Source organism: Sceloporus undulatus, chromosome 2 (genome assembly GCF_019175285.1).
Source record: "Sceloporus undulatus isolate JIND9_A2432 ecotype Alabama chromosome 2, SceUnd_v1.1, whole genome shotgun sequence".
NCBI classification, from domain to species: Eukaryota; Metazoa; Chordata; class Lepidosauria; order Squamata; family Phrynosomatidae; genus Sceloporus; species Sceloporus undulatus.
Genome location: NC_056523.1, coordinates 127229417 through 127257107, shown reverse-complemented (window position 1 = coordinate 127257107; position 27691 = coordinate 127229417). Strand labels below are relative to the sequence as shown.

At 41.9% G+C, this 27691-nt stretch overlaps 1 protein-coding gene across 3 annotated transcripts in view; it reads left to right on the top strand.

Moving 5' to 3' along the window:
- SHISA6 (shisa family member 6) overlaps positions 1-27691 on the top strand; it is a 432254-nt gene that overhangs the window by 396974 nt on the left and 7589 nt on the right. For all 3 annotated transcript variants that reach the window (XM_042454344.1, XM_042454345.1, XM_042454343.1), the window contains one exon: positions 24370-24522. In XM_042454344.1, coding sequence (XP_042310278.1) covers positions 24370-24522 — 153 coding nt within the window. The remainder of the gene's footprint in view (positions 1-24369; positions 24523-27691) is intronic.

Below are 27691 nucleotides of genomic sequence, written 5' to 3'. Positions count from 1 at the left end.
ATTGAGTCAGTGGGCCTATTCTAATTGGGCCAAACCAGCAGGATTCAGGCCTTGGACAACAACTCACAGAATCTCCCAGCAATGTTGACTGGGGATTCTGGGAGTTGCAGTCTAAAAATCAACTGTATTAAACCGTTGAGTTCATATTCAGGTTCTGGTTGATACAAGAACAAGAAGGTGCCTTATAGCATTGCATGTCCCACCACCTCATGGGGCTGACGGGTACACATGAAAGGCTTTCTCTGCAGTAGCATCCAAACTGAACTCCCTCCTAAAAGGAGTCATGCTGCTTCAATACATTCTGATTTTCCAGAGGACGGCTAAATCTTGTCTTGTTTCTCATAGTCTTCATTTGTTAAAACTAGAGGTGGCTACTCTGGCTGTTTTAGGTGTCTGCTGTGTCTAATTATTTTAAGGGATATTTTTAGTCTTTTCTTAAAAGTTGTTTATATGTTTAATAATTTAAGTGTTTTTATTCATTGTACATTACCTCAGGGAACCAATATAGAAATGCTTCAAATACTTGTATACATTCATACACACTTGCATGCACAATGCATACAGAGTCAGTGTTGCCAGTGCTGCTGGGTCTCCAAGGTTTCAAACCTTTCCCAGCTCTCCTTCCTTTTAATTGGAGCTGTCAGAGATTTGACTGTGGACCACATGCAGGCCAAGCCTGTACTCTAAGCTACACCTCTTCCCCATCTGCCATGGCTTATTCACCATGCAAATCATCTCTTACTCTTTGCCATGTGAATCATTCCATGATCAGATGAGGAGCATGAGTCTGTGAACTGTCTTCCCTCCCTTATTGTTGTAGGTTTGAGGGATGTCCCTGTCAAATGCAGCTCTTCTCATTCCATATTTTGATTCACCAAGTCTCTAGTGGGATTCTGTTCTGCCCCTGATGTCCCTGCAGTGCTTTTAAACTACAACATTGACACATATGCTTGAAAGGTGCTGCTGTTTGGAATTATCAATAATCCCAATGCAGATCACTTATCTTTGTGAGATGTGACTATAATTCCTTTCTGAGGCACTGAAGCAGAGGTAATGCTCCCATGCTGACAAAGTCTCTGTTTACAGTGTAATACTGAATCAATTGTTCCTGTTGCCTGGTAAGTAGAAGGTGTTGTCAAGTCATGGAGTCAGTCATATTAAATGTGGGTTGAAGGCAAAAATTGATCATGGAGAGACAACACACATGCTACTCCAGGGCCAGCCCTGCCATACAAGAGGGGGAAGCAGCCTCCTTCAGTCCACATCATGACAGCATGAGGAAATGCATGAAGGCAGGAACTAGTGATGGCTGAATAGTGCACTGAAATTTCTTAGTGTTTGACCTGTGGCAGAAGAAAAACGAAGATTCTGCTTCAGGCATGCAGTGCTCTGCTTGGGATATTTGGGCAACAAAATGTTATGGGATGACATCATACTATATGATGAGTGGCTATACATCAAGGCTGTGTAATCTACTTTTTTCCCTACTAAAACCACAGAGCTTACTAACCAAAGTGAGATATGGAGTGCAGTGAAAGATTGTCTGAGTTATTGTAGATTAGCAAATCTAATACAAAACTGTCCAAAGAATTTGGTCAAAGGCAAGCAGTTCACACTTCCATTTTACAAATTAGAAAGACTGAGATGAAGATACTGTATAAATTATAAACTCAAAGCCAGCCAAAAAGGGTTTTTTTTCTCTTTATAACTTTCTATTTTAACTGTTTAGAGTGTGCTGCTGATCTACTGCAACACTCAGAGATCTGTTAATAGAGCCTGATCTATCTTGTCCCTGTCCTGCTATATGGTCATTTTTGAGCAATTCCATCATTCTATAACCCTGTCTTAGACCCATAAATCCAAGGAGTGGGAGGGGAGCAATTGCCATCTTACATTTGGTTACTGTTGTACTTCTGCAAATCTCCAGGTGTCCTTAACATGCTCAGCTGCCTTATAACCTCTTTCTGCTTGTGCCTGAAGTACAGAACTGGGTGGTTCTATGATTCTATAAACTGGGAACGCTAGCTATGCTGGTCCCATTGCCATGGATACTACCAACAAGTTCAACAAAAAAATGCTCTCCATTGTGATCCAGGCCACAACATTCAAGGGTCTGCAATTAATTCAACAAAGAGGTGGGAAGGAGGATGGATAAGACACTTAGACACTCCAACCTTTCTCGTCGTGTCCCATTTGTGGTCTGCTTACCTTGGCTTCTTATAGCAGCAGGGGGCCGCCAGCAGAATCCTCTTGGTAGTTTCCCAGGTGGTCAGCATGCTGCCCAGAAATATTAAGCCAGCCATCAACTTTGCTTAACGTGCAATCCACCACTGCTGCAAACCATCATACAGGAACAAGTTATGTGTGCCAGACACACAAAGACCGACATTTACCATCACAACCTCCCAGAACCATAACTGCTGAAATTTTACTTTGGGATGAATGGTATCTTCAAAATGCAACGGGAGTGTTCCGGGAGTGTGGCTCCACCACACAGGTAGGCAGGCCATTGTGTGAATGCAGCAGTCAACCCCACCTACTAACATTTCACCATTGAGTTATTATACCCAGTACATGACAAGAAAGAGAGAGAGAGCAACACAAGGTCCGTACACAGACAAGTACCACCTAAGTGAGCCAACTCACTCAATCAACAGTTGTGTCACAAGGGTAGCCACTGAACAGGGAAAGCAGGCTTTTGGGTGGTGGTGGCTAAATAGCTCGGATGTCCATCACGTGGGACTGTCCAATCCCTAATGACTATACTGGTAATTCGTCGAAATGGATAACATTGTTATTCCTATAGATGCACATATGTTGGGCACTCACACCCAGTGAAGAAATAAAACAAGCACTGCTGCTGACTGAATCCTTGAACTGTATGTTGGCCTGGGCTGAACTCCAACCTCTCCAGGGTAGCCATGACAAACCACAGGGGGGGACACACCATCCTGCCCATAGAGATCCCACACACATAGTGGAGCAGGGCCAGGACTCATATAATAATATATAATTTATGCTTATTAATGGTCTGTTCCTGTGAGTTTATAGAAGCTCCCAAGACAAGCGTTCTCAGTGGATGACCAGGTCTGGTTGCCAAATTGTATGTCATCGGTTTGCCTTTGCTTTGCATTAGCTTCTTGACTTGGGCTGAATACTCACCTTGTTTTGTGTTTGTCCCCAAAACCCCAGGCCTCAGCGCCAAACGGGTGTTGGTTAGTTCCATTAACATGTGTTTCGGGCTCCATCTCCAGCGATTGAAATTTTAAGGAGAGCAACATTGAAAGACACTCTCAGGCTTTGTTTAAGCATTTTCTGTCTCCTTAATCATGCTGAAGGTTTCCCATGAATGAATGTTGCGGTCTGTAATTGTAATTTTGTAATGTAATTATTACCCTGCAAGGCCTTGTAGCACCCTTGGTGAGTCGCAAGTTCCTAAAAGAATAATTTAGAAATTTTGTCTTTTTTCCTGTTGAATTTCAGGATTGAGAGCACACGTAACAAAATTTTAATAAACAACATCCTGATCAGACTATGCACTTGCAAAACCCAGCATCACCTTTCACAATGGTAACGAAAAGTAAACAAATTGAAGATCAAAAGTTATGATGGGGTGGTGAACTTGTTGTCCATCTTTCGGCTTCAGTAAGTCCCGTGTTTACTGGGACAAAACGTCAAAACCAATTGATTGTCAATAGAATGACTGGTCATGGAATTCATTCTTGCAGGGCAGAAAATGAACATATTGTAGTTCTATTGATGAATTTGGTGTGTCTGGGTTCATATTGCAATCGCAATGGGGCTTATCTTAATACGTGGGCCCATTCTTCCTTATATGCATGCCAAACCCAGGATTGTTCAATTCCAGCGTGTTTCTGTCTGGTCCAGCATAATCTAATGGCTGGCGTCTCGCTCAGCGTGTTATTATAGTACTGGCTGGCGGCTGTGCTTTTGGTAGTGTCTTCCGGTGGTCATCAAATAGAAAGATGCACAACAAGAGGGAGAATCGGTGTTTGCCTAGATAGGACCACTGTGTTTGTCTTTTTGAAAAAACCAGCATATTATTAAATCCACGACATCAAGTTGCTTCTGTTGATTTGCTTCAGTGCTTTATCACTCACTTGATTTGATTATCTGACTTTGATTACCAGCTTTTGCCGACAGATCACAATCAAACAAACGCATTTCAAAAGCCCCATCCAGCTGCACCCCCCCGTTGGCTAAGGTTACACAGCTGGAGGGTGTACAGATAGCTGGAATTTCTCGGCAAGGTTTCCCCTCAATGCTTGTCGCTAATCTTGTCCCAACACAGATTACACATCCAATAATAATGGGAGAGCCAGAGAATGGATACCAACAAAGTCTGTTGTTTTCCCCTGAGACTCCATGTCTGTTTTCCTCATTGAGATCAGCCACCCAATTCTATCCAGTTAAGTTTCAATTTAGCACGAACAAAACATACTTTGACATGGATTAGTCTGGTATTAGGCAACTTTTCCTAGCAATGGCCATCTTGTCTGGTAATGAAAATATTTCCCTCCTACTGTATATGTTTTTTTGATACTACCTATTTATGGGGGAAGAGGAACGTTCATCAAACTTTTTCTTGCTTTATTGTGGTCCAGTCCCTGGTACTTATATGTTTTTGAGGGGACAGATTTCAAAAAGGATATATTAATCTGTCTTGGTGCCATTTGTGGCGCTATTAGAAAATATTGCCAAAAGACATTTTTACATCTTAATTTGAATGGCCACACAACAAAGCTGTAGAAGTGTGCTCTTTTAGAGGTCAGTTTTCATGCCACAAAAACGATTGAGAACCGCAAAGCAAATTATTGATGTATGCCAGATGTAAAAACTCCAATAGGATTGAAGGCTGACTTTGGGTAGAAGAACAGCGAAGAACGAAGAGAACCACTTGGAGGGCGGGAAAAGCCAAATTGGGAGACACACGAGTGGAGCTGACCTTGGGAAGAAAAAACGGAAGTGTGTGGAGGACGCAGAAAGTAAAGATTCAGCAAAAGTTCTTGTTGGAAGTTGTAGGCACTAACTGAGTAAGGAGAAAGACTGTGCATGGAAAAGGTATAGTATAAGAGGGAAGGAAAGGGCCGGCGACTGACAAGAGGAAAGGAAAAAACCCAAGAATTGCCGACCACACGGCATATGAGGGAGCTGAATGATGCAACTCGCTCTCGGCACCCAAAACTAGGGAGTCCGGTGGTTAATAGTTCATGGCAATGGCTTACAGGGTCCCAGAAGGAATTCTAGGGGTTTCTAAGAGATACTAATTTCCCTAAAAAAGGCAACTTTTCAACAAATTCTAAGCCAACTCTTAATGCTGATTGAAACTGACTACTGGGGCAAATAGTTGAAGCAGTTGACATGAATTTTCATGATTTGTCCAATCAAACTTTCTAATTTTGTAGAAACCTAATTTGCATACTTTACGCTGCTTGAAAACAACATGAGTGAGTTATACTAGCGGGAATTGATGATTGAATTAAGTCTAGCAGTGGGTCAGAGATATTATGCTCAGTTTTTTGGGGCGGGGCTGGCTTACTAAGGTTGGGGAAGGAAAAGATAAGAGAAAAAAGAGAGATAAGTTTCTTCTTCTTTTCTGCTTCTTTGTTTTTTCTCCTTCATCCCTGAAGAAGTTTTTTTTTTATTGTAAGCCAGTAACTAAATGTTTTTAAATTAAGAAGGATAAACAGAGGCTGGATGGCCATCTGTCAGGGATCGTTTGATTGAGATTCCTGGATGGGCAGGGGGTTGGACTGGATGGCCCTTCGTGGCTCTTCCAACTCTAAGATTCTGTGATTCTATGATCCCCCTGGCAGTACTTGCCAATTTTACCACTGTAACCTGGATTTAAACTGAGTAATGGACTCATCGCTGTGTTAGGATTAACAGTGATTACAACACATTAACCCTTCTTGGAGTGGGAAATAAACTGTATAGATAAAGACTGATTAGATGTATCAGCTAGATTAACAAAGCAGGAGAGAAGAAGGGAGGGAGGAATTGATTTCGGAAAAAGTCCCATCTGAATTGATTGACAGAACTCAATTGTAATTTTGGGTCTTTTGTTTTTAATATAAATAATTGGAATATCACAAGATAAAAACTAAATGGTTTGAATTGGTTGAATAACTGAATGGTAGAGAGTTTTGAATATCATTAATTTGTAACAAAATATAACAAAACTGTCCTCTTGGACTTCCTAGCCATCTCATAATTGAAAGATTTGGCATTTGATTATTTGGGAAGAACGGCAACTAACCAAAGGTTTAGGAGTGGATATTAATTTTTGCTATAAATTAGACACAAGAAAAGTTAGCCAATCATACATTGCCTAAGGAAATATTCGAAAATAGTGATTTAACTTCACGGACAAATTTAGATGGAGACAAAGAAACCCAAGCTGCCAGACTACAGTCCCAATGGAAGAGAAGACCTCCCTTCAAGCAAGCAAGACAATGGAACTAAATCTAAATCAACCCTTATTGGGAAGAAATAAGTGAAATTGATTAGAACTAAAATGTCAAATATAAAGGTAAAAGAAATCAGGAAAAGATCAGAGCCAAATTACAACGAAGATAAATCATACAGTAGAAAAAAAACTAACCAATGAAATCCTGGAAACCAAACAAAGAGTTGATCTTCTGTCCTATTCATGTGTGATATGAAACGTTCTCTACTACATTTTTGTATTACAACTACAACTATGCACTTGTTGAGCTGAGGACTACATCAACAAACATTAGGTGAAGTGTGCAGTCCAGTCCTAGTAGCCAATGGTTTTCCATACATAGTAGGGGTAGGAACTGTGAATCACCATAGCTTAGTTTACTTTACAAAAGGCAAAAACTATAGGGATTTGGTGTGTCTTTTAAAATGCTTACAACTTCATTTCTTTTTGTGTTATTGCTATGCATATTTTTAGCTCCAGATACCCATCTTTAGTCTTTCTTTCACATCCAGATGACAGTTGTAACCAGTTGAGTTAATTGTCTTATATTTATGGTCCTCTGAAAGTCTGTCTTTTTTATTGGATCCCATTTTTCAAACCTAATACCTCGATCTCCTTTTTTTCTTTCTTTTTTTATGTTCTTAAAGTGTTAGATTTTCTTGTCCCTGATCACAATTCAGGGTTGCTTTTCTTTCTTGACTGTTCTTTTGGCTATTTATATCTTCTTACTTATCTTTTCAGCTGACAAGTGGTGTGGATGTAAGAGTAGAGATTTCCCTGCCCCAAAGTCCACTCATGTGTCACTTCAGCTTTTGTTCTCAAACTGCTATAAAATAGGATGGGCGATTTTGTCTTTCTTTGACTCATTCTTTCTCACATAAGTACGTGTGTGCATGTGTTGCTTCAAGTTGCTGTTGATTATGGAACCTCTTGAATTTCCTAGGGTTTTCTTAGGCAAGGAAATACTCAGAGGTGGTTTGCCATTCCTCTGAAACAGAGCCTACAGACACCTGGTGTTCTCTGAGTGGCCCTCCATCCAAGTACTAACCCAGTCATATCATTCGTGCTTCTCTTCCTTATCATTTGCCATCTTTTCCTTGGGCCTGTAAGAGTCATTGCTTTCTTTGTACTGCCCTTTGCAGTAGCGCCTGGTATATTGTTAGGCTCTAGCTGTTGTTAGTATATTTGTTTCAGCTTTGTAAAAAAAAAAAAAACATATGAATACATCTCTCTTCTTATTTTCCTGTGTACAACTTGTCCCTCTACATTAGCTGGGGTTGGGGAATAAATCACACTCCTCTCAATGTGGAAAAAAAAACCGCAAATACAAAAAAACACTCATGTTTTTATCTGAGAGGACACTCTCTAGGATCTCTAGTTCCTCCAGTGCAATTCTGTGTTCAACATCTGCCAACATAGAATTGCACAGGAGGAGCTACAAATGCCTAGTGAAGTGTTCTCTGTAGAAATCTCAGTTCCTTCAGTGCAACTTTGGTTTTTGTTAAAGTTGACCATAGAGTTGCGCTGGGAGAACCTAGTAAGTTTTTAGAAAGAAAATGTTAATAAATCTGTGAACAATACAATCCACAAAAGTCAAAGATGCAAATGAGGAGTAACAAGTGTGAATAGAATTGGTTGTGTTTTTCTTTCCTAGAAACTAATTTTTAGTTTATTAACTATTGTAACTATGCTATACCTCTGGGTTAACTATAACTTAAGTGATTTGTATTTTAAACTGCTGTCTCTGTGGGATAATGGCTTGGAAGAAAACAAACAGCCTTGAAAAGGTTACCTTGGTACTTTGCTAAATTATCTCTTTTATTGCAGAGGATTGGCAATAGTGATTCTACCACACTAAATAACAAGTCATTTCCACTAACCACAGTAACCCCACATATTTGTCCTTTCCATCAGCTCTGACAAAAGAAGAAGAAATGCCAACCGCCAAAATTGGCAGGTTATGTTTTCTCACAGCAAGGCAAATATTGATGCGGTATGTTGGAAAGAAATTAGACAAGCAACAAAAGGCTAAAGGTTTTTTACACCTTCTTTTTACAAAGTCCACTGTCAAAAAAAAAACACTTCAACTTTTACAGCTATTGTGTAGCAAAAGAAACACAGAGAAGAAGTAAACAAAGTACAGGTGTGGGTCTAGGTATTTTTTGCAATCAATAACCACATATGAGAAAATGAAGCTTTGTTTGAAGTGGAGTGATGTGTTGGCTTGGGCTAGGCTGGCCTGATCTCCATCTTCATACGAGGGGATCAAGAAGTGGAGCCAGTTTATACATTAATAGAGCTTGGAAGAGTAGGGTGACAAGGGGGCAAAAAAGTAATTTACCCATGTGTGTGTCTGTCAAAGACATACACGTACAGTACTAATATTTGGGGAGGAGCATGAGAAGCAACTTTACAACTAAACATAAGGGTGAGTATCACTGGGTGCTGGTGGTGACTCAACTGCTCAGAAGAGGGCAGAGTGGACTTCAAAAGTATAGACCTATGAAAGGAGCAGGTATGTGTCAAAGAAGTCTCATCCCCATCCCATCTATAAAGTCAACAAACCTTCATTAGTTTTTATTTAATCATCCTATATGTTTTATAGTAGGATTTTCACAACATATCATTATTGAAAAAAATAAACATTTTTTAGCTGTAAATATTAATAATTTTTATACAGGTGTTCCATAAGACCTGAAAATTATTTCAGGGTTCTTCTATGTAAAATGTTCGAGACAAGTTGTTTAAGGGGGGTTTTTACCTCCTAATATGATAAAATATATCTACAAGTGTTTGAATGGAAAAAAATGAAGGCAGCTGTGTATATAATGTGGACAGCCAGCTTTTAATCCTTATTCAGTTCTCCCAAACACCCCCACACCGAGGTTCCGTTCCGACTCTGCAGTGCTTTATCTCTGCCTCCTCAAACAGTGAAGAAAAAGGATCAGTCTCATCCGTTCACTTCCCCGTTGGTAGTTGTACTGACTTGATCTGATCTGCCAGTTAAATCATTGAATTACAGTCATTAAGGTGATGACCATAAAATGGGGGAGAGGATTCCTCAAGGAGGAGCTGCCATCTGAGGGTATCTTGCCATAGTCCACCCAAAATCTGGAAACAACTGAAGGAATTACAGTGGTGAAAAAAAGAAGAGGTGTATTAAAATTGCCCACTACTTCAGCCCAGAAGCCCACCAAAGAAAAGAAAGCTCTCAAAGTCTGGAAGAGCGGCTTTGGGGTCATTCTGAGGCATTTCAACCCAAATGATACATCACTTTAATGCACATTGAGTGTTATCTATACTACACAGTTATAGCAATCTGATAGCACTTTGTCCATTTCCAACTTACAGAGTCCTGGGATTTGTAGTTTATTGATGGCGTTAGAAGTCTTTTCTCTAACCCATTTCCCTAGAATCATAGCATTGGAAGAGACCACAAGGGCCATCCAGTCCAACTCCCCTGCCATGCAGGAACTCACAATCAAAGCATCCCCGACAGTGGCATCTCGGCCTCTATTTAGACCTCCAAAGAAGGAGACTCCACCACACACATCCCAGTTTTCATCTGTGAAATGTTGAAGGTCCATCCTATCTTTCTCCATACTTTCTTTCATACTTGGCAAACAATTCCCATCCTTCAATATTTTCCCATTCTCTCTCCCATCATCTGCTCTTCACAGTGCTACTCCACTTTGCAATCGAATAGAGCTCAAGCAAACAAACAAATAAAACTCCACATTTCAAAATCTATTGACTCCTCATAATTCAAAATCGGTTTGTGGTTTTTTGTGTGGCTGCGTTTTACATGATGCCTGACCCAAAAATTCACATTCGTGAAGTGAACATTAGTATGGAGAACAGTTTGCAAGTGAAATTCACAAGAGGGGACTTTAGGAGGCAAATTTATTTCAATTCTACTCATGTTATATACTGCACACAAACAGATTTGGAGACAAGCATTTAAATCAAAAGCTTGTGCTTCTTCCTGTTCAACTCCAGCTGGTCTCTTGTTTGTTTGTTTGTGCATCCCCCTCCCCTGACACCGTCGAGCCTTCCACACTGTTTTAAATATTGTCAAGGATTGTTTTGATGAAGAAAGTGAAGAGGAAAGAGGGAACAGCATCCAGAATATAATCTCTCTCTCTCTCTCTCCTCTCTCTCTCTCTCTCACCCACACACACACACAACACACACACACACACTTATTTTTAAAGCATTTGAGAAGACAATCAGGCAGCTGTAGCTTCCATGTTATATGGGGCAATGAGTATTTTTGTGTCTGTCATTTGGTCTGCACTTAACCATCTCCCCAAATTAGCTTCATCCCCTGCATGATTCCTTTAAAGTTCTGACGAAAACCAGAACAGATAGCTATCTGACTGACAGGAGAGCCACCAGATCCCATAAACCTACTCATGATCAAGAATCAGTGGTTTTTGTTGTTGTTGTTATTCAGTAGTCATCCATTTAGTGTCTTCATGACATTCTACCAAAGAGCTGCAAATTATTTGTTGCAAATACTGCATCCATTTGATTTAGCGTTCCATCAGGCCCCAGAAACTCCTGATGAGATTATTATATTGATGAAGTTTGCTGTAGGGCGAGTGAGCAGGAATCATTGTACAAACATATTTAGACTAGGACGGTATTAAGATTTAGGGCAGGTACCTACCATTCAAGTATGGAGGAGTGAGTGAGTCATACAGCATGGACACACTCAGCTGATTGACTGGTAAAGGCCAGACTTTCTTTTTTCCCAGCATGGCAAGACCACTTAGTATGCAGAAGGTACCTGATCTGCTCAAACTTAAAGTTCATAGCAAATATCTCAGGAGCCCAAATTGAACAGTAAGCCAAACTGAAAATGCGCTCCTTTGAGCCTCTTTGTTAAAGGATTTCTCCAGATACTGTTGAAAGCTGCTCTGAACTGATGATCCAGACATATTAGGTTCAGACAGGACCACTGTAATGCACTTGTGCAGGTTCAATGAATATTTTATTCAATGCTATTTTAAAATATTTTAGTCAATTATTTACCTTTTATCAACTGATCTAACTGATCAATTGATCTCCTGGAGCCCTACTTCATTTCTGTTCTGACTTTGCCCTGGGAGTATTAGCATGCTCCTGTCCAAATGTTGCTGGGTTGCAAGCCCCAATAATGGCAGTGAATCCTGGGAGATTCCATCTAGGAGATGATTCCCACCTCTAGTCTAGCCTAACTGTCAGGGTCTGTGTCACAAGGCAGTGTAGGGACATGCTTTCCAATTTGTTTCACGTTAACTGTAAAATACCTCTAGTCCCAGGTTGTATTTTGATACCTTGACAGGTGAGAATAACAGGGTATACAGACTGGCAATGAACGCTGACCTGGGGTGGGGTAGGACATGGCATCTGCTCGATGCTTGACAGACTCCACCCCCATGCTGGCATGTGCCGTGAGCCCACACCAGACAGTGGGCAGCATCACAGCGCTCCTCTGGCACTAAGTACAGATGACCACGCGCCAATGGAGCACCGAAAAGCCAGCAGCTATGACACCCTTTTCGTGGTGCAAAAAAGAGCTGCTTTTGCAGCTCCTTTTTCACCATGGAAACGCCGAATTGAGGCCGTGGCATGTAGTTGCCACAGGCCCAATCGGATGCTAAATCGGTCCTCTGCAAGCCACTCTTAAGTCAACCTGTACAGCCTCTACGTTGCACTGAGTTCAGTGAAACTATTGTGAGTTATTGCATATATTACCATGGCATACATACTACCAGTTGTGTGCTCCCATGAGGCAGAAAGAAGCTATGCAGATGGCAAGGTTTCTCATGTTGGACAGGCTTTTGCCGAGTAGCCAGACAAGCTGTGTGCCACGGTGGGAGGATATCTCAAGCAGCAAGTAGAATAGGCAGTAGCAACATAGCTAACATTTGTTATGACATTTACATTCATTCATTTTTAGTGCATCTGATGAGCTACAGGTAGACCAAGTCTACAAAGCATATACTAACAACTCTTTTACACAGATAGTCTCAAAGGTGCTACAAGATCCCCCTTACATTTTAGTACCGTACGACTCTAATATCTCCAATTCAGTATCCATGTTTCACTTACCCATGTCTGATAAATACATCCTTCTTAGGCATTTCTAGGTACTCCAGTGTGATTATATGGTATGCTTGGCTGGAAGTTATTTGTTCTCATTGAAAATAATAGTTTTCCCTTCATCCGTTATTTCAGATATCTAGAGGTGGTGGTCTTGGAATGTAACCTCCAGGATATGGGGGCCACACTGTACTGTGTAGAACAGGCCCTAAATAGGAACAAGGAGTGATTTCTTTTTTTAGTAAACAGTCATAAGCCAGGCTTGAAGCTAGCTCTCAGCCTCCCTCGCAGAGAGATTTGATTACTCTAAATTTTATTTGAATTTCTGATTAAGAGGTAATTGTTACTTAGCAAGGGGTTGCATTTATTCTGATCTATCCAACTGCTGTTCCCTAATTATAAATTAGGTCCATCCAGGTTGATTGTGCCTGCCAGAGGGCAGGGGCTTATGAAGGCATATAAGGGGCTCCTCAGGTAAATCATTTGACTACTGTACTCAGAAAGCTGCAGCACTTTTTAAAAGTATTGTCAGCCAAAGGGTGTGTGACTTGCACACCACAGTGGCATTTTTATCTCTGAAAATAGGACAGAGACATTCAGAACAATGTGCTTTCCTAAGTATTTAAAATATCAAACGGTAACTGATTACATTTCTAGAATCTAAGTCGCAAAAGATGTATTACTCTTTTTATAAACGAAACGGAACTTTATTGTCTATCCTTGCCTCATTTCTGCCTTTTCTCTGTTTCAGTTAACCCATGGATTGATGCGTTTTAATACTTAAATATGGTTTACTATTAGCCAATAGGATTGCAGTGTTGTTGTTGGTTATTATTAACACTCAAGAGTGGCTTACAAATTAAACACCTACAGTACACAATTTACCTAAAAATACTGTCAGAGCAACACACTACTCGTGGTCCTTCTCTGCTGGAGTCTGCAGTGCCGTCCGTCCTATAACTGCACCAAAGTGCCAAAGATACTCAAAGTCTCACATTCTATTTACAGAACTTTACTGCGATACTGCAGAATATACAGTATACAGCACTTATACACAACAACGACCTCCAACCAAACATTTACTAATAACAATAACCCACGCTGTCCATAGGTCATGCCCCTATTTATACATGTTGTCCATGCATGGATCTCCTCATACAAGTGTCTGCAATTGTCCACTTGCTTGGCCAATATGTTTATTGGATTACTTCAGGTTAAGTATTTAAGTGTGATGCCACATTCCCGTCCACTCCTGACACTTATGCTTTTCTCAGTTCCCGGAAAGCAAAACACGATGACTACCTGCCCTTCAATAGATTCCGGCCTCCCTGGACAGGCCAGCTAAAGCATAGAGCCAATTCAACAAGCAATGTCAATTTGGTTGTTTAATTCAGTCCAGTGCTGTGTCACATGATGTAAGGATCAACAACGGCTATCTGATGGGACCGAGAGGATGATCACACGGGGGGGGTCCCCGAAGAAGGAAGTAATGTGTGGCCCTGATGCAGGACTGGACTTCAGACCTCAATTTGTGCACAACGCCCTCCCCCCACACACACACACCACCCAGGACACCAGTAACTAGGGGGAGGATTTGAAATGTACCAAGCTGGGAAAGGAAATTAGGTCTAAAACCCATTCTTGAGGGCTGTACAAACAGCCCTGAAGGGGCGGCCCCCAGCCCCTTCTTCAGCCAGATCAGGGCTGTGGCAACATCATGGCGCAGCCCTGGGTCCAGCCTTCCGAGGCACAAAAAGGAGCTGCAAAAAGCACTTTTTGCACCCTCGAAAGGACACCATAGCCGCAGCGGTACGGCTTATTGCGCCCCTTTGGTGCTGAGCCATGTGGACACAGCAACAGAGACATGTCATGTGCTGCACACCATCTGGAGTTGTGCACTCGAGGGGGTGCGGAGTCAGGCAGGCGTTGTCAGGACGCTATGCCCTGACTCTGCCTCCAGGCCGGCCTTTCAGGGACTAGTCCCCATTGGCCCATTGACCCATGGAGCTCATATATATATTGACTTCTCCATTCAATAATTGTGGCCTAACAATAGGATTCAGGCCTTAACTCTCTAAAGTAACTTCAGAGATCCTAACATTTGCCATGCAATCTATGCCTTCGCTGGGAGTATTGTATGCCGTTTCTCTCCCCCTCAGCATAACAACAACTCAATGTTATAAAGATGTCACCATCCAGCATTCAGTGAAACAGATTAAACTTTCCCAATCTTAACTGATAAATTTCAAGGGGCTTCCATCTATTCCTTTCAAATATCTTTTTAACCACTTTTGTTCCCATTTTGCCAAAACTCTCCACTGATTTTTTTTAAAGTCTGATGAAATTTTTAAAAATTATTAAATTAAGTTTTTTAGTTTTATTTTATTATAAGTTTTTTTTTAAAATGCTGAATTTAATTTCGTGGAGTTGTCTTGAGGTATGAAGTGTCCCATCAGTGTATGCTATCCAGCACGCTCACTGAATCAGTATAATACATTTTAAAAGAAATACTTAAATAAACACAGAGGTAGAGGAATGTGGCATAAAAACCTCCTTTGCAGAAGGGAGAATTAAACAGTGGGTGTACAGGGAAGTGGAAACTGCCCCATTCCCAATTTCTATTGCTCTTTTCACACTTTTCTGTTCCCCTCCATTTTCCTTAACTGCTGCCTTCCTTCTCTCCTTTGAGCTTTACTTACTTGCATGAAAATAGTCCTCACAAAAGCAGGAATGTGTCCGTCCTGCTTTTGGTCACATTTGTTCCACCTACCCTCCCCACATTACATGATGGAAGGGGACAGGTGTGGCCAACGCAAAGTCTGTATTCAAGTGGCAAAGTTTATTATGGGAAGAGGGGTGTAGCAGTGTCAGCAGTTTGCCTTTGCCTGAAATTCTGGAAGCGAAAGCATCCCACCTCTCCTCTCCTCACTCCCCCCCCCCATACCTTTGCACTTTAACTTAGTTTGCATCAATTAGCCAGCTGGGGAAAAAGGAGAGGGAAGAAGAGAAACCTTGGAAATTTTAAAAGCAGCTGGAAAGTGGGTTGCAGGAATTAATCAGGACCTGTCCCTGCCCACCTAAGAAGTTTGGGGTAGGGTATGTCCTTAATTATGTTCCTTCAGACTTGGCCTATCTATGGTCCCTGTTGCTGGGGGGGAGGTGCATTCTTTTCTGCCCTAAAGTTTTTTCTCTGCGATTATGTCTCAGTAGTGAGCAAGTGATTCAGATGTCTCTGATACCACTTCTGTCAAGGTGTAACTGCAAACTTGAACTTACTGCATTTTCCTGGAAGAGAGCTTCCCTGGCCCGCTGACAGCTCAGATGAATCCTGTAACGATGACCACTTCAACAAACCTTACATGATTTTGACATCTTAGAAATCCAATGATAGTATAAATCCAATGAAATATAAGTCTGTATAAATAGGATCTTGGTTTTGTAGTTTTTATGGTCACAACATTTGCTTTCAGTACCCTCCAGGCTTTCCTTATTGTAACACGTTCTGTTTTTTACAGGGCCTGACAAGGCCAATATTGGTTCATTTGTTTTATAAATAACTAACCTTTTCTCACAGTCCTGAAGTTTTCAGCCAATGAATTGAGTCATAGCAATGACTGACACACCTTATTTTAGAGAAAATGAACGTCTGCTCCCGTTAATACCATTGTTCTGGTCTTCTCTCAGGTAGGAAGTGATTGCTATTTTTTAAAATAATAAAGTTTAATGTAACTGTGATTTGACAGTAGTATGTCTAACACACCCACAGCCTTCTGAATATACCAGGAAAGGCAGATGTTCATAATTTCTAATTCAGGGCTTCCTCCCCCCCATGCCCCCCAAAACACACAAACATCATAATATAATAATAATGATGATGATGATAATATAATAATAATAATAATGCAAATAAAATCCATTCTTGTTGTATTCATGTTCCAGGGGTGGGCTGAGCTGAGCAACTGTGGTTTGCCAGACCTACAAAATCTGTACTGTTATACTCATTTTGTTCTCAGAATTTAGAGTAGTACTGTATAGCAACACATAATGTAGACTTGTTCCCAGACACTATCTGGGCTTTTTCCATATGCAGAATGTGTAGTCCTCAAAGGCTCTTTTTGCAGTTCGCATCCCAGTGATGCAAAAGTTATTTTACATTGCATGATGTGAAAGTGGTGAACAACAAGGTGAAAAATGGAATGAAAAGTTTGGGTTCCTAAAAAAAACCCCGTCTTGATCAAACATAACCATTTCTCCTTTCCCTGCCAAAAAAATACTCCCAACAGGCTTACCCCATACATTGCACCAAGGCTAGAGAAATTGTTGCCGTGGCCCACCAGCCCAAGCCCATTTTAGGGACCTTAAACACCGCAAAGGATTCTTAATTTTTCGTCTTTTTTAATTTAAAATGTCTGTTAATTCCTAAGAAGTAGGGGGCAATTTTGCCACTATATGCCCCTCCTTGGCTGTTTGAGGCCCCAGAACAGTCTTTTTCTAATAAATAAGTAAAATCCCCAGTTATGTGCAGTATTGGGGGATGGGATTGTGGAAAAGACATCTTGTACTTCCTTGCATAATGCCCTTCAGGTGGGTGGAGCATGCAATAGCAGCCAAAGTGCCCACGGGTGACACTCTCAGGCAAAAGTGTTCTCACAGAAGGGGCTACCATCCCATTCTTAGCTGTCTTCTGCCACCTTTTCCATCTGCAGAAGCATGGAGATGAGCAGCAGCCACTCAGATTTGTATTCTATGACTTAATTAAGCTCCCTCTGTAAGTCCAGACTTCACCAGGATGCTCTGAAATGGCTCACGGTGAAAAAGACACTAGGGAAGTGCTGCAAAATCCTCCCATGTTGAGTTCATATTCCCATGAAGCATGCGAGAATGTGGTTCCTGTCTGTGGTTCTGGGTGTTAAGCAGAAGAGACAGACCAAGGAAGAAGAGGAATCAGTTGGAGTGCAAGGGGTTGAAGGCTGGCAGCAAAAGACCACTGACTAGCTTCCAGTCCTGGGGGCTGCCTGCACAACTTTGTTTTTGCTTTGGTGGGTGATAGGCACAGATGGTCTCTGCCGAAGTGCTTAATGGAGACTTTGACCATTCCTAATCACTATCCAGGGAAACTTGCTCACCATCCAGCGGTCTCCAACATAGGCCTTTTTGCCTAACTTCAGCCAGGCTTGGCAGATCCAGTGCAGACCACTGGTTAATCAATATTGCCCTGAGGGGATGGTGACCTCAGATACAGGAGCAGTTCCTCTCTTCCTCCCCCCCACCTCCCCATTTCCCTCTCCCTCCCTCCTCCCCCCATATTCTACTATTGGTTATAGCTTTAACTTTTAGAATCAAGGGAGTTTAAAAAATAATAATAAAATGTTTTTTTATAAACCGCTTTTTTCAGGATCAAAGCGGTGTACTATCAATAAAAAACAATACCGTGAATAACATATTAAGAATACACATTAAACACAAATTAAATCCAAAATGTTAGGTAAAAAACATATATTTAACATAATTAAAATCCTAAATATCAGTACATCACAATCACATAGGGGGAAATGTTATTACAAGGAATTGGGAGGGTAGGCTTGTAGGAAGAGATGGGTTTTTAATGCCTTTTTAAAGGCTTCAAACCGTCCACTAAGACGGATCTCCTCAGGTAAAGCATTTCAAAAAGAAGGCGCTACTGCTGTGAAGGCCCTTTGCTGGGTAGTCGCCAATCTCACCTTAGGATAATGGTAGTAATTACCAGTTGTTCTGAGAGTGCGGGGTGGATTATGCAGGGAGAGGCGTTCCCTTAAGTAACCTGGGCCCAAGCCATTTAGGCTTTAAAGCTAATAACCAACACTTGTAGTGTTTGTAGCATTTCTGAGTTTTTCTTCACCCAGAAAGTGCAGTTGCATTCGATCCTTTTGGTGAGCCTTTCCATAGTCAACCCTTTGGCCCCTGTGTACACACTTGTAGACTATTTGATTTATCCAGCATGAATCTTCTTTGTTTTTAAGGTGGGGAATCATGTGTTTGACTCCCAGCACTCACCAGTCCCACGCCACAACAGTGGTATAGACATGGGAGTTCGAGCCTTTTAGAAAAAAGGATGCTCTTGAGTCAACAACATCTGGAAGGCATCAGGTTCCCCACTTGTTTGTGTTGTATTTCATTTCTGCACTTTGAGCAGAGCAGAGAATTGACTAGGGATGATGGGATTGTGGTCCAACATATCTAGAGGCATGACAAAGGCAGATACAGAACCACCATACAGTGGATGCCACGTACATAGTAATTATGACAACAAATAAAACATTCTCATTAAACACACAGAGACATACACACATAAGTGAAATAGACAAATGAGAAGCAAATGCCAGAAGACTGCTGGTTGTTTATGATTAATAGAGAAGGTACTACTCCCCAAAATATAGCTCATAGTCTCTGTCTTTGGAGGTCTTTAAGCAGAGGCCGGATAGCCATCTGTTGGGGATGCTTTGATTGAGATTTCCTGCATGGCAGGGGATTGGACTGGATGGCCTTTGTGGTCTCTTCCAACTCTACAATTCCATGAGTCTATGGTTCTAGTTCAGACAACACTGTAGTGTTGCTTGGAAGTGTGAAGGGCATGCCACTATTTAAAAGAAAAAGAAAAAACTTTGCCAAGAGACTGCTGACATACCTCTGGCCAAGTAAAGATAACTGAGGGGTTTGCAACACACGGTGTGCAAGAAATGGAAGAGGATGCTTTGTAAAGTAGGACACTTGGCCATCCTACAATAGGTACATACCTGAAGTCACCCTCTGTGTCCTTTTTGTTTCCCCGTCTGAAGATTTGCTTACAGCAGTTGCCACTACTATTTTTAATGTTCTTATCTCTGCCTGTTTTAATATCTGAGCACCTGGGTGTGATAGAAATGTTATAATTTGACAGGCCTTTCTCTTCTGGCTTGATGGATGAAAGACGATTTTAAACTCTGACTTCAGGCATTTGATCTGATTTGCAGCAATGGGATGTGATTTCAATACCAAACTAACTCTGCAGCCTGCTGAGATCAGGTGGCTCAGCAGGGCCTGTGGGCCTCTCTTCCTCCCAGTTTCCAGCTTCCAAGCACAATGCTGTGTTAAGAGTCTCCTCAATATGAATGACAGAGAGGCAGTCAGTGTGGTACTGTATAGTGATTTCAAGAACTAGAACTAGGTTGAACTAGGCTGAAATCACCACTCAAGGTATTAAAATATTTCTCATTCCAGTTGAACAGAATGTGATTTGCCCACATGCACCTCACAGGAGTTGGGGCTTTTTGTGGAGGGACCCCTGAAAAACTCCATAAACTCCATGGAAAAAGCCTTCGTTGTTTCTACCAGACTATCCACTGAAATTCTCAGAAATGTACATTATTGTGCATTTGTGCTAGAAAGTGAAAACAATTAAACATCAATGCATATGAGTGAAAATACACACCAATTTGCATAGTACACATATGTAGACTGATATGTACACTTATAAGTGACTTATATGGGATGCAGTGGCTTAGTGGTTAAGATGCCAATTCTGATTATCCTAAAACTGGAAGGTTGGCAGTTCAAGACCAAAGTGCTGCATGACAAAGTGAGCTGTCCCAACTTCTTCCAACGTCGGCTTAGTAATGGAGATAAGCACCACCCCCTACAGTCAGTTACGGCTAGACATTCATGTCAAGAGGAAACCTTTGCCTTTACGTGACTTATAGACACTTATATTTAACCAATAAAGCTGCCTGAGCACCCTTGAACCTGTCTATCTGTTTGTCTGCCCTGCCCTTTCTCTCCCAGCCTACTTTAAGATTAGGACCCTTTACAGGTAACTCAGAAATGCTTAAGTCTTGCTCTGCTGAGGATGTCAGTGGGCTGCAGGAACACCACACTGCTCTGCATGCACTCTTTCAAATGTTTTAAGTAAGAAAACCTGCTCTGTCTTGAATCCACTACAGTCTCAGATTTGGATCCCTTTACTAACTGCACATACTTTTGATGAGCAACTGTAGTCATACATCAGCTCAGGAGCATGTGCCCAAATTGTGTGATCTGGAGACTTTGCCTGGGAATGATGTACGGCTGTGGCAACCAAGGACTGCATCAGTATAATCCAATATTCTGTACCAAAAGACATGGCAGGAAGGGACGAAGGGAGTCTAGTTGTGACTCCAAGTACTTCCCAACTCTATGAATGTGTTGACACACTGAATTGTGTCTAGAGGAGTTGTACCTAAAATGCCAGGGTCCCGGGAAGGCATCCACATATTAATACTCAATAGGGGAATTTTGTTGACTCAATTACATCAGCCAAGAGGGCTCAGGCAACTCAAAGCAGGGATCAAGCCTGTGTATACTGGTTCCAAGAAACAGAACTCCAGAGTGCAAGTTCCAAATTAGTTTTATTTCTGAGTCAAAGGTAATCACTATAGACACAAGACACTCACTCATGCACCCATTCAAAAAATAATGAAATTAAATGCGGTAGCTGATAGTGACTTAAAAGGATTGCAGGGGGCAATACTGTACTGATTCCAGTTAACAGGGCTCCATTTGGTGGATACCAGGAAAAGAAGTGGCTCAGCATGGTGCCTGGAGATCATGGCATGGCCAGGAGTGCTGAGGGGTCAAGTGAGATACTGACAGAATGTCTGTCTGACCTCAAGTGAGACCTAACTGTTGGTGCCTAAGCAGACATATTTAGAGGGTAAAACCTGTCCCAAGGCAGAATTCAGGACTAAGGAATAGCTTCCAGGAGAGAAAATTGAGAAGGAAACTTGTGAATGGTCCAGAGGGAAATGTACTTGGATTTCTGTTCACTTGTAAGCACAAGGTCTATCACCCACCATCACTCTTATCAGTGAAGGAGTTGTGCAGATTCTGAACTTGATTGATCTAGCTTTGGCTATGTGCTCTTGAGCTCCCCCATGCTGATCCTCCTGGATCTCCTTATATGGTAAGGCTATTTTCCTACACTGAGCTTCCCTTATTTTAAACATCCCTTTTAATATCAACTTGATATCAAAAAAGAGAGGATAGTAGTAACAGGAGGTAACCCAGATGGCAAAAGGGCCTGAAATCTGAGCCCCATGGAGAGTTCCTGAGGGAACTGGATATGTTTAGTCTGGAGGAGAGAAGATGGAGGGATGATACGATAGCTGAAAGGCTATCTCATGGAAGATGTGCAAGTTTGTTTCCTGCTGCTCCAGAGGACAGAACCTGTACCAGTAGATTCAGATTACAAGAAAAGAGATTGTGTTTAAAAGCTAAGAAGAACTTTTTGACAATGAGAGCCATTTGACAGTAAAAAAGAGGACAATAGACACTTCATTGAAATGTTTTTAAAACAGAGCTTGGATGCCTATCATTTAGGGATGTGTATCAGGAAGGTGTTGGACTGGATCCCTTCCAACTGCATTTCTGTGATTCTATGAGCTCAGCAATTATTCCTTGATGCTGGCAAGGAATCAAACTGGTTCATTCAGTTTCTTCCAAATGATGGCATTCTCCGGGGTCTGAGAAAGATGTCTTTCCTAGCACGATTGCCTAACACAATTGATCTATTTAAGTGGAGGTGCTCAGGACTGGGGCCTTCTTCTTGCAAAGCATGTGCTCTAGCATTGAGCTATGGTCTCTCAAAAGACTGCTCTGTACTGGAAATCATCTTTTGTAGTTCAGTCTGGGCACAGAGAAGGGATGGCAGGAATTTCTGGGCTGTGATCTGCTACGCTCCACAGCCAGCCAGGTACAGAGGCGACGGCAGCAAGGTTGTTTCCAAAGGCTATGGACAGCTTTCTCAATAGAGTGGAGATGTACCTCAGCCTAGGTGGACCTGTGTCAGTAATCAGACCCCTATTCAGTACAGTTCAGTGGGTTCAGCAGCATTCTAATTCTTTTCAGTGCAGGAGAAGGTCTTTTTATTCTCCCAAGATTTTTAAGAAGTGTGTGTGTGTGAGAGAGAGAGAGAGAGAGAAAGAGAGAGAAAGCATGTATACTTTACACTTTTGCACGTTTATCCTACTGCTGATTTTGATTTAGTTTTACATGCTGTTTTATATGTTTTGATTGAGGCTGCATCTACACTACAGAATTAATGCAGTCTGGCACCACTGTAACTGCCATGGCTAAATGCTATGGAATTCTGGTATTTGTAGCTTTGTGAAATATTTAGCCTTCTCTATCATAGGGTTCTGGTGCTACAACAAACTAAAAATTCCTGTATTACATAGCATTGAGCCATGACAGTTAAAGTAGTGTCAAACTGCACTAATTCTGAAGTGTGGAAGTAGCCTGAGTCTCTGTTGCCGGTTTTACCTTAAATTTATATTCTGTTGTTGTTGTTGTTGTTGTTGTTGTTTGCGTTCAAGTTATTTCTGACTTATGGCATCCCTAAGATGAACCTGTCATGGGGTTTTCTGGGGCTGAGAGTGTGTGACTCACCCAAAGTCATCCAATGGATTTTCATGGCCAAGTGTGATCCAAGCCCCAATCTCCAGAGTTATAGTCCAGCTCTCAAACCACTATGCCATGCTGGCTTTTTAGTAATTGCTTTATTGTTCTCTTTTGTATTTAGAAATTTAGTTAACAGCTGATTTAGAAGTTTAATAAATATTTAATGAGGTGTGTATATACAGAGAGAGAGGCACACAAACACTTACACACACTTCTCTAGGAATAAGTCCCTTTGAAAACAGTGGTACTTACTTCTAAGTAGAGTATTATGAAAGTGTGTCTAAGTCGTTGATAACTGTGTGCTCAGTGATGAATTGGGGGCAACGTTACTCTCCACGAGCCCCAGCCAAGTTGTATCCATGCTGATTTAAAAATAACTCTGATGGTGAGATGACAAATTGCAGTGTGCATTCATAGAAAATTACACCACATTTCCAGTGAAAGCACCTAAGGGCTCTCTTTAGTTATAATCATTGTCATTATCACCATAATTAAGAGCAATAATATTTTAATAATGAATTTTCAAAAATGAGTAATGAGAGGCCATTTGTCTAAGCAGTTAAATAAGGGAGGCAGGTATGGCTGTTCCCAGTTCTCTGAAGTGAGGCAAAAGGCAACACCGAGAGATAAGAGCAATGGGAGAAGAGTACTACTGACCTTTCTTTTATCAATATGAGAAGAGGATTAGCACAACCTAGGATTAGTGAATCACTTGGGAGACCAGTGACACCCAAACCAGGAACTTCGATACATCCTTCAAGGTATATATACGTTATAAAATAACATTGTTCTAAATGAGCTAAAAACTTTTGTGTTACTAGTTTTAATTTTAGGTCTGAAAGCTGGTGCAGTTATTTTTGACAACACCTAATCTATGATGAGATGGTGATGATGTCTCCAGTGTAGCAGATGAAAACTGGGCTTTTCTCATCTTTTATCAGATGCTAAAGAAATATTTTTTCAGGGGTATATGTGTTTCTGTCTCTGTCCTTTGTCTACACTCATAGTGTGATGTGCATTTTGTTTAGAGTATCTTGTGAATACAAGATTGGGCAAGAATAGTACTACCGGTAGGTCTGTTCACTACACAAGAAATCCAGGACAGAAGGAGAGGAATAAGCATCCAGTGATTCACTCGCTTATGTCTTTTGTTCTGTAACGATGTGTGTCTCCTTAGCCTCAGTTTGGCCATACAATGCCCTCTGCATTGGAAATGAAAGAAGCCAAGTTTCATTGGTGCAGCTTGAACCCTACACAACTGGGAAGACTGATGGGCACAACCAAACCATTGTGTGCCAGGTGCTCTTTCCTTTGTTCTTGTCACTTTGTTTCAATATAAGTCTTCTTTCTCCTTGTTGCAGAAAAGCCCCGAATGAACAGTATTCTCACCTCTGCCACCGAGCCCTATGATCTGTCCTTCTCCAGGTCCTTCCAGAATCTCTCTCACCTCCCACCATCCTATGAATCTGCAGTCAAGACTAATCCAAGTAAATATTCTTCCCTGAAGAGATTAAGTAGGTGTCTGCTCATTTCATTTTCTTGCTGCTTATTGGTGTGCATGGTTGGTGTGAGAATCTAGGAGGGGATAAAAAAAAATATTTTCCTTTGTGTTGTCTTGGCCCCTGGTTTCACTGTTCCTTCCTTATGGAGTTAGACTTAAGGTAGAGGCAGTTCTGGACCTTAGAGGTGTTCTTTTTGGGGGACTACTGTCCAAACTCCACCAATCAATATCACCCATGGCCATTTGGCTATAGAATTCTGGGAACTGTAGTCCAACAAATGAACTTTTCCAAGCTCAGTTGATGACACTTGGTCAGGAATACTTTGAACAGATCTTTGCTTCTTTTTAAAGCATCTTCATATTTAACAGAGACCCACATAGCAGTGCCCCTCTTTTCTAAAATCATTTGAATTTTTGGGACTTTTTTTCAGTCAGAGTTAGTGACTGTGTAGTTTGGCAGTTGGATATGCTTTCTTTCCAAATAGAGAAATATTACTATTGCTCTTTCTGTATACTCTAGGGCTGGTTGTTCATTCTTAAATGGCAAATGAAACATTGTGGCATAAGGGACACTTAGCCGAAAAGACCGGCATAAAAAACCAGCTTCTGACTGTGGCAGGGTGGAAAAGCAGGCTTTTTGCTCTTTGCCACTCTTTTTCTGCCAGCAAAAAGGCAGATTGAGGTTATGGTGTGCAGCTGTTGTGGCCCCAGTCCTCCTTCAAAAGGGGCAGCTTAAAACCTCCCCTTCAAAGCAGTCTATTTTGCCCGTTTATTACCACTAACCTGATATTTCAAGACATATTTTTTGTTGTGGGGGAGAGATAGTGAAGTGTGATGCACATTTCCTTTGCTTCTTCTGTTTTATTTGCCAAACACTTGCAGCTCTCTCAGCCGTAGTAGAGGTAAAGTTGCTGCACACTGACTGGAAAGGCAAGGAGAGTTATTCCATTGCCAACATTGCTATCAACAAACCATGAGGAAGACAGGGAGGGCTGCCCATTTGCCTGGACAGCACAGGGAGGCTGTCCTAGCTTCCAGCACCACAAAGTGGCTCAGAGCACAACATGGAAAGGATCTTCATATCACTTAGGCAATTTAGCACATCTCCTTGTCTCATGCCATGATTTAGGACAACATGGCCAGGAAGTTAGGGAGAATTTCACTAGTAATTATCCTAGCAATTGCACAGATAGATAGAACAGGGTGGATTTCCCTGTTCACCAGAATGCCATAGTGGCATCACCAGCGAAGAGGAACTGGCACAGCTATTGGGCGAGGGAGAAAGAGCACTTTCCTACTTTCCTACTTGCCCAGCAGTTGCACAGGACCCTTAATGGGCCCTCAGCGCCACCCCCACAGTAGCCACAGCTGCTGGTGGTGGTGACTTCAGTGTCCAATACAGCTGAAGGCCTTCTATCAGTGGCTGCCATCACGATCTTGTGTGGGTGCAGCCATGCTGGACCCTGAAGAACTTCCTTGGTGGGGTGAAAGGTTTTCCTTTAGGGTCCAGCGTGGCTGCAACCATGCTGGACCCTGAAGGCCTTTCTGGGTGATGGGACTGCAGCAATCTGAGTGAGCAGGTGGCCAGATACCAACCTCAATGACAACACTGCCATGCCACAAAACTATGAGAGAAGAGAAGAGAAGAGGGCAACTTTATTTTGTCTAGGGAACATGAGGCTGTACTCTTTTCCAGATTTTGAAGATATTACTTTTTAAAATTACAGTGATAAGAATCCCCTAGCTGATGACCATTTCTGTCCGGGGAAGTCTGGAAGCTGCTTTCCCAAGCTTTGCTACTCTTTTCTCTCAGCACATTGAACAGATTTTGTCCATCTTTGCAGCCTCTCCCCATTGACAAATGAAGCTGCAGAGTTATGGCTAATGGCTCAGCTCAGTTCATCTTATCCCAGGTGCAACAATGAGGGGATCTAGTATACTCCACAGTACCTGAACAAAATCCTGTTATTGGTTCATGCTTTGATTTCCTCACAGGAGAAAATACTGTGATTGTTCCATTAAGTATTTATTGATCTGTTTAGTACCAAAGCTTTAGGAAATTTACTTTCTTCTGTTTTTCAGTTTCCCTGTTTTTGCACACATAACATATTTTTTCAGCTACTTTTACCCACAGAAAATTATGATGGCTACATTGCCAAAAAAAAAAAAAAAGGATGAGGAGGAAGGAACTGCATCACTTTCCAAATCTGGGGGTTTGTTAGGTTGCTTCCTTCCAGTTATTACTTTCTCAAGAGAAACTTGGGAGTTTATCAGACGCTAGTTTTTGGTGATTTTTCCTGCCTATCGCACAATGTTTGTGCCACCAAAATTGCGCAATAACGTGATAGCGCAATGTTCTTCCAGACGCCATTCATTTCTATGGGAGCCCGTTGCGCAACGCTCCCGCAGTTTTAGTGTCATTCCTCCCCTTTTTGTGCACTACAGGAAAAAAAGGAAATCAGGCCTTTGTCTCCCGTTACCCTTGTGAATGCATTGCGAAATGGTTTGGTGTGTTAGGCAGCAACGCAAAGCGACGCAAATATTACTGATTGCAAAGTTCCCATGATGCTGAGCTGCTTTTTCACCCCATTCCCTTCCGGTGGCCTTCCTTTTTCAGGACAATCCCGGGGGAGGGGGGGGGGGGAGGGGGGGTACGTACAACTAATGTATGCAAGGGATTCCCCCAAGGGCCATTCGGTGCAGCCCCTTCTTCAGTCCTGCTGGAACACGTAGGGTCCTAGAAATTGAAGGGACCCTAAAAGGTCATCCATTCCAACCCCGTTCCTCTGCCCTGCAAGAACACCTAGGAGGCTAGAAATTGAAGGAGCCCCAAAGAGCCTTCCACTCCTGCCCCATACTCTGTCCTGAAGGAATACATAGGAGGCTAGAAATTAAAGGGACCCCAAAGGGTCATCCATTCCAGCCCAATTCCTCTGCCCTGCATGAACACCTAGGAGGCTAGAAATTGAAGGAGCCCCAAAGAGCCCTCCACTCCTGCCTCATACTCTGTCCTTAAGGAATACATAGGAGGCTAGAAACTGGAAGGAGCTTCTCCCCTCTCCCCTCTCTCCCCCGGAAGCACAAAGGTCAAGATGCCACCAAAACCTCCAAGGAGCATGCACAAATATGTTGATGCGAAATGTTCAAGACAAAAGGAAGGTGCTGGTGTAGTAAAAAGTTCC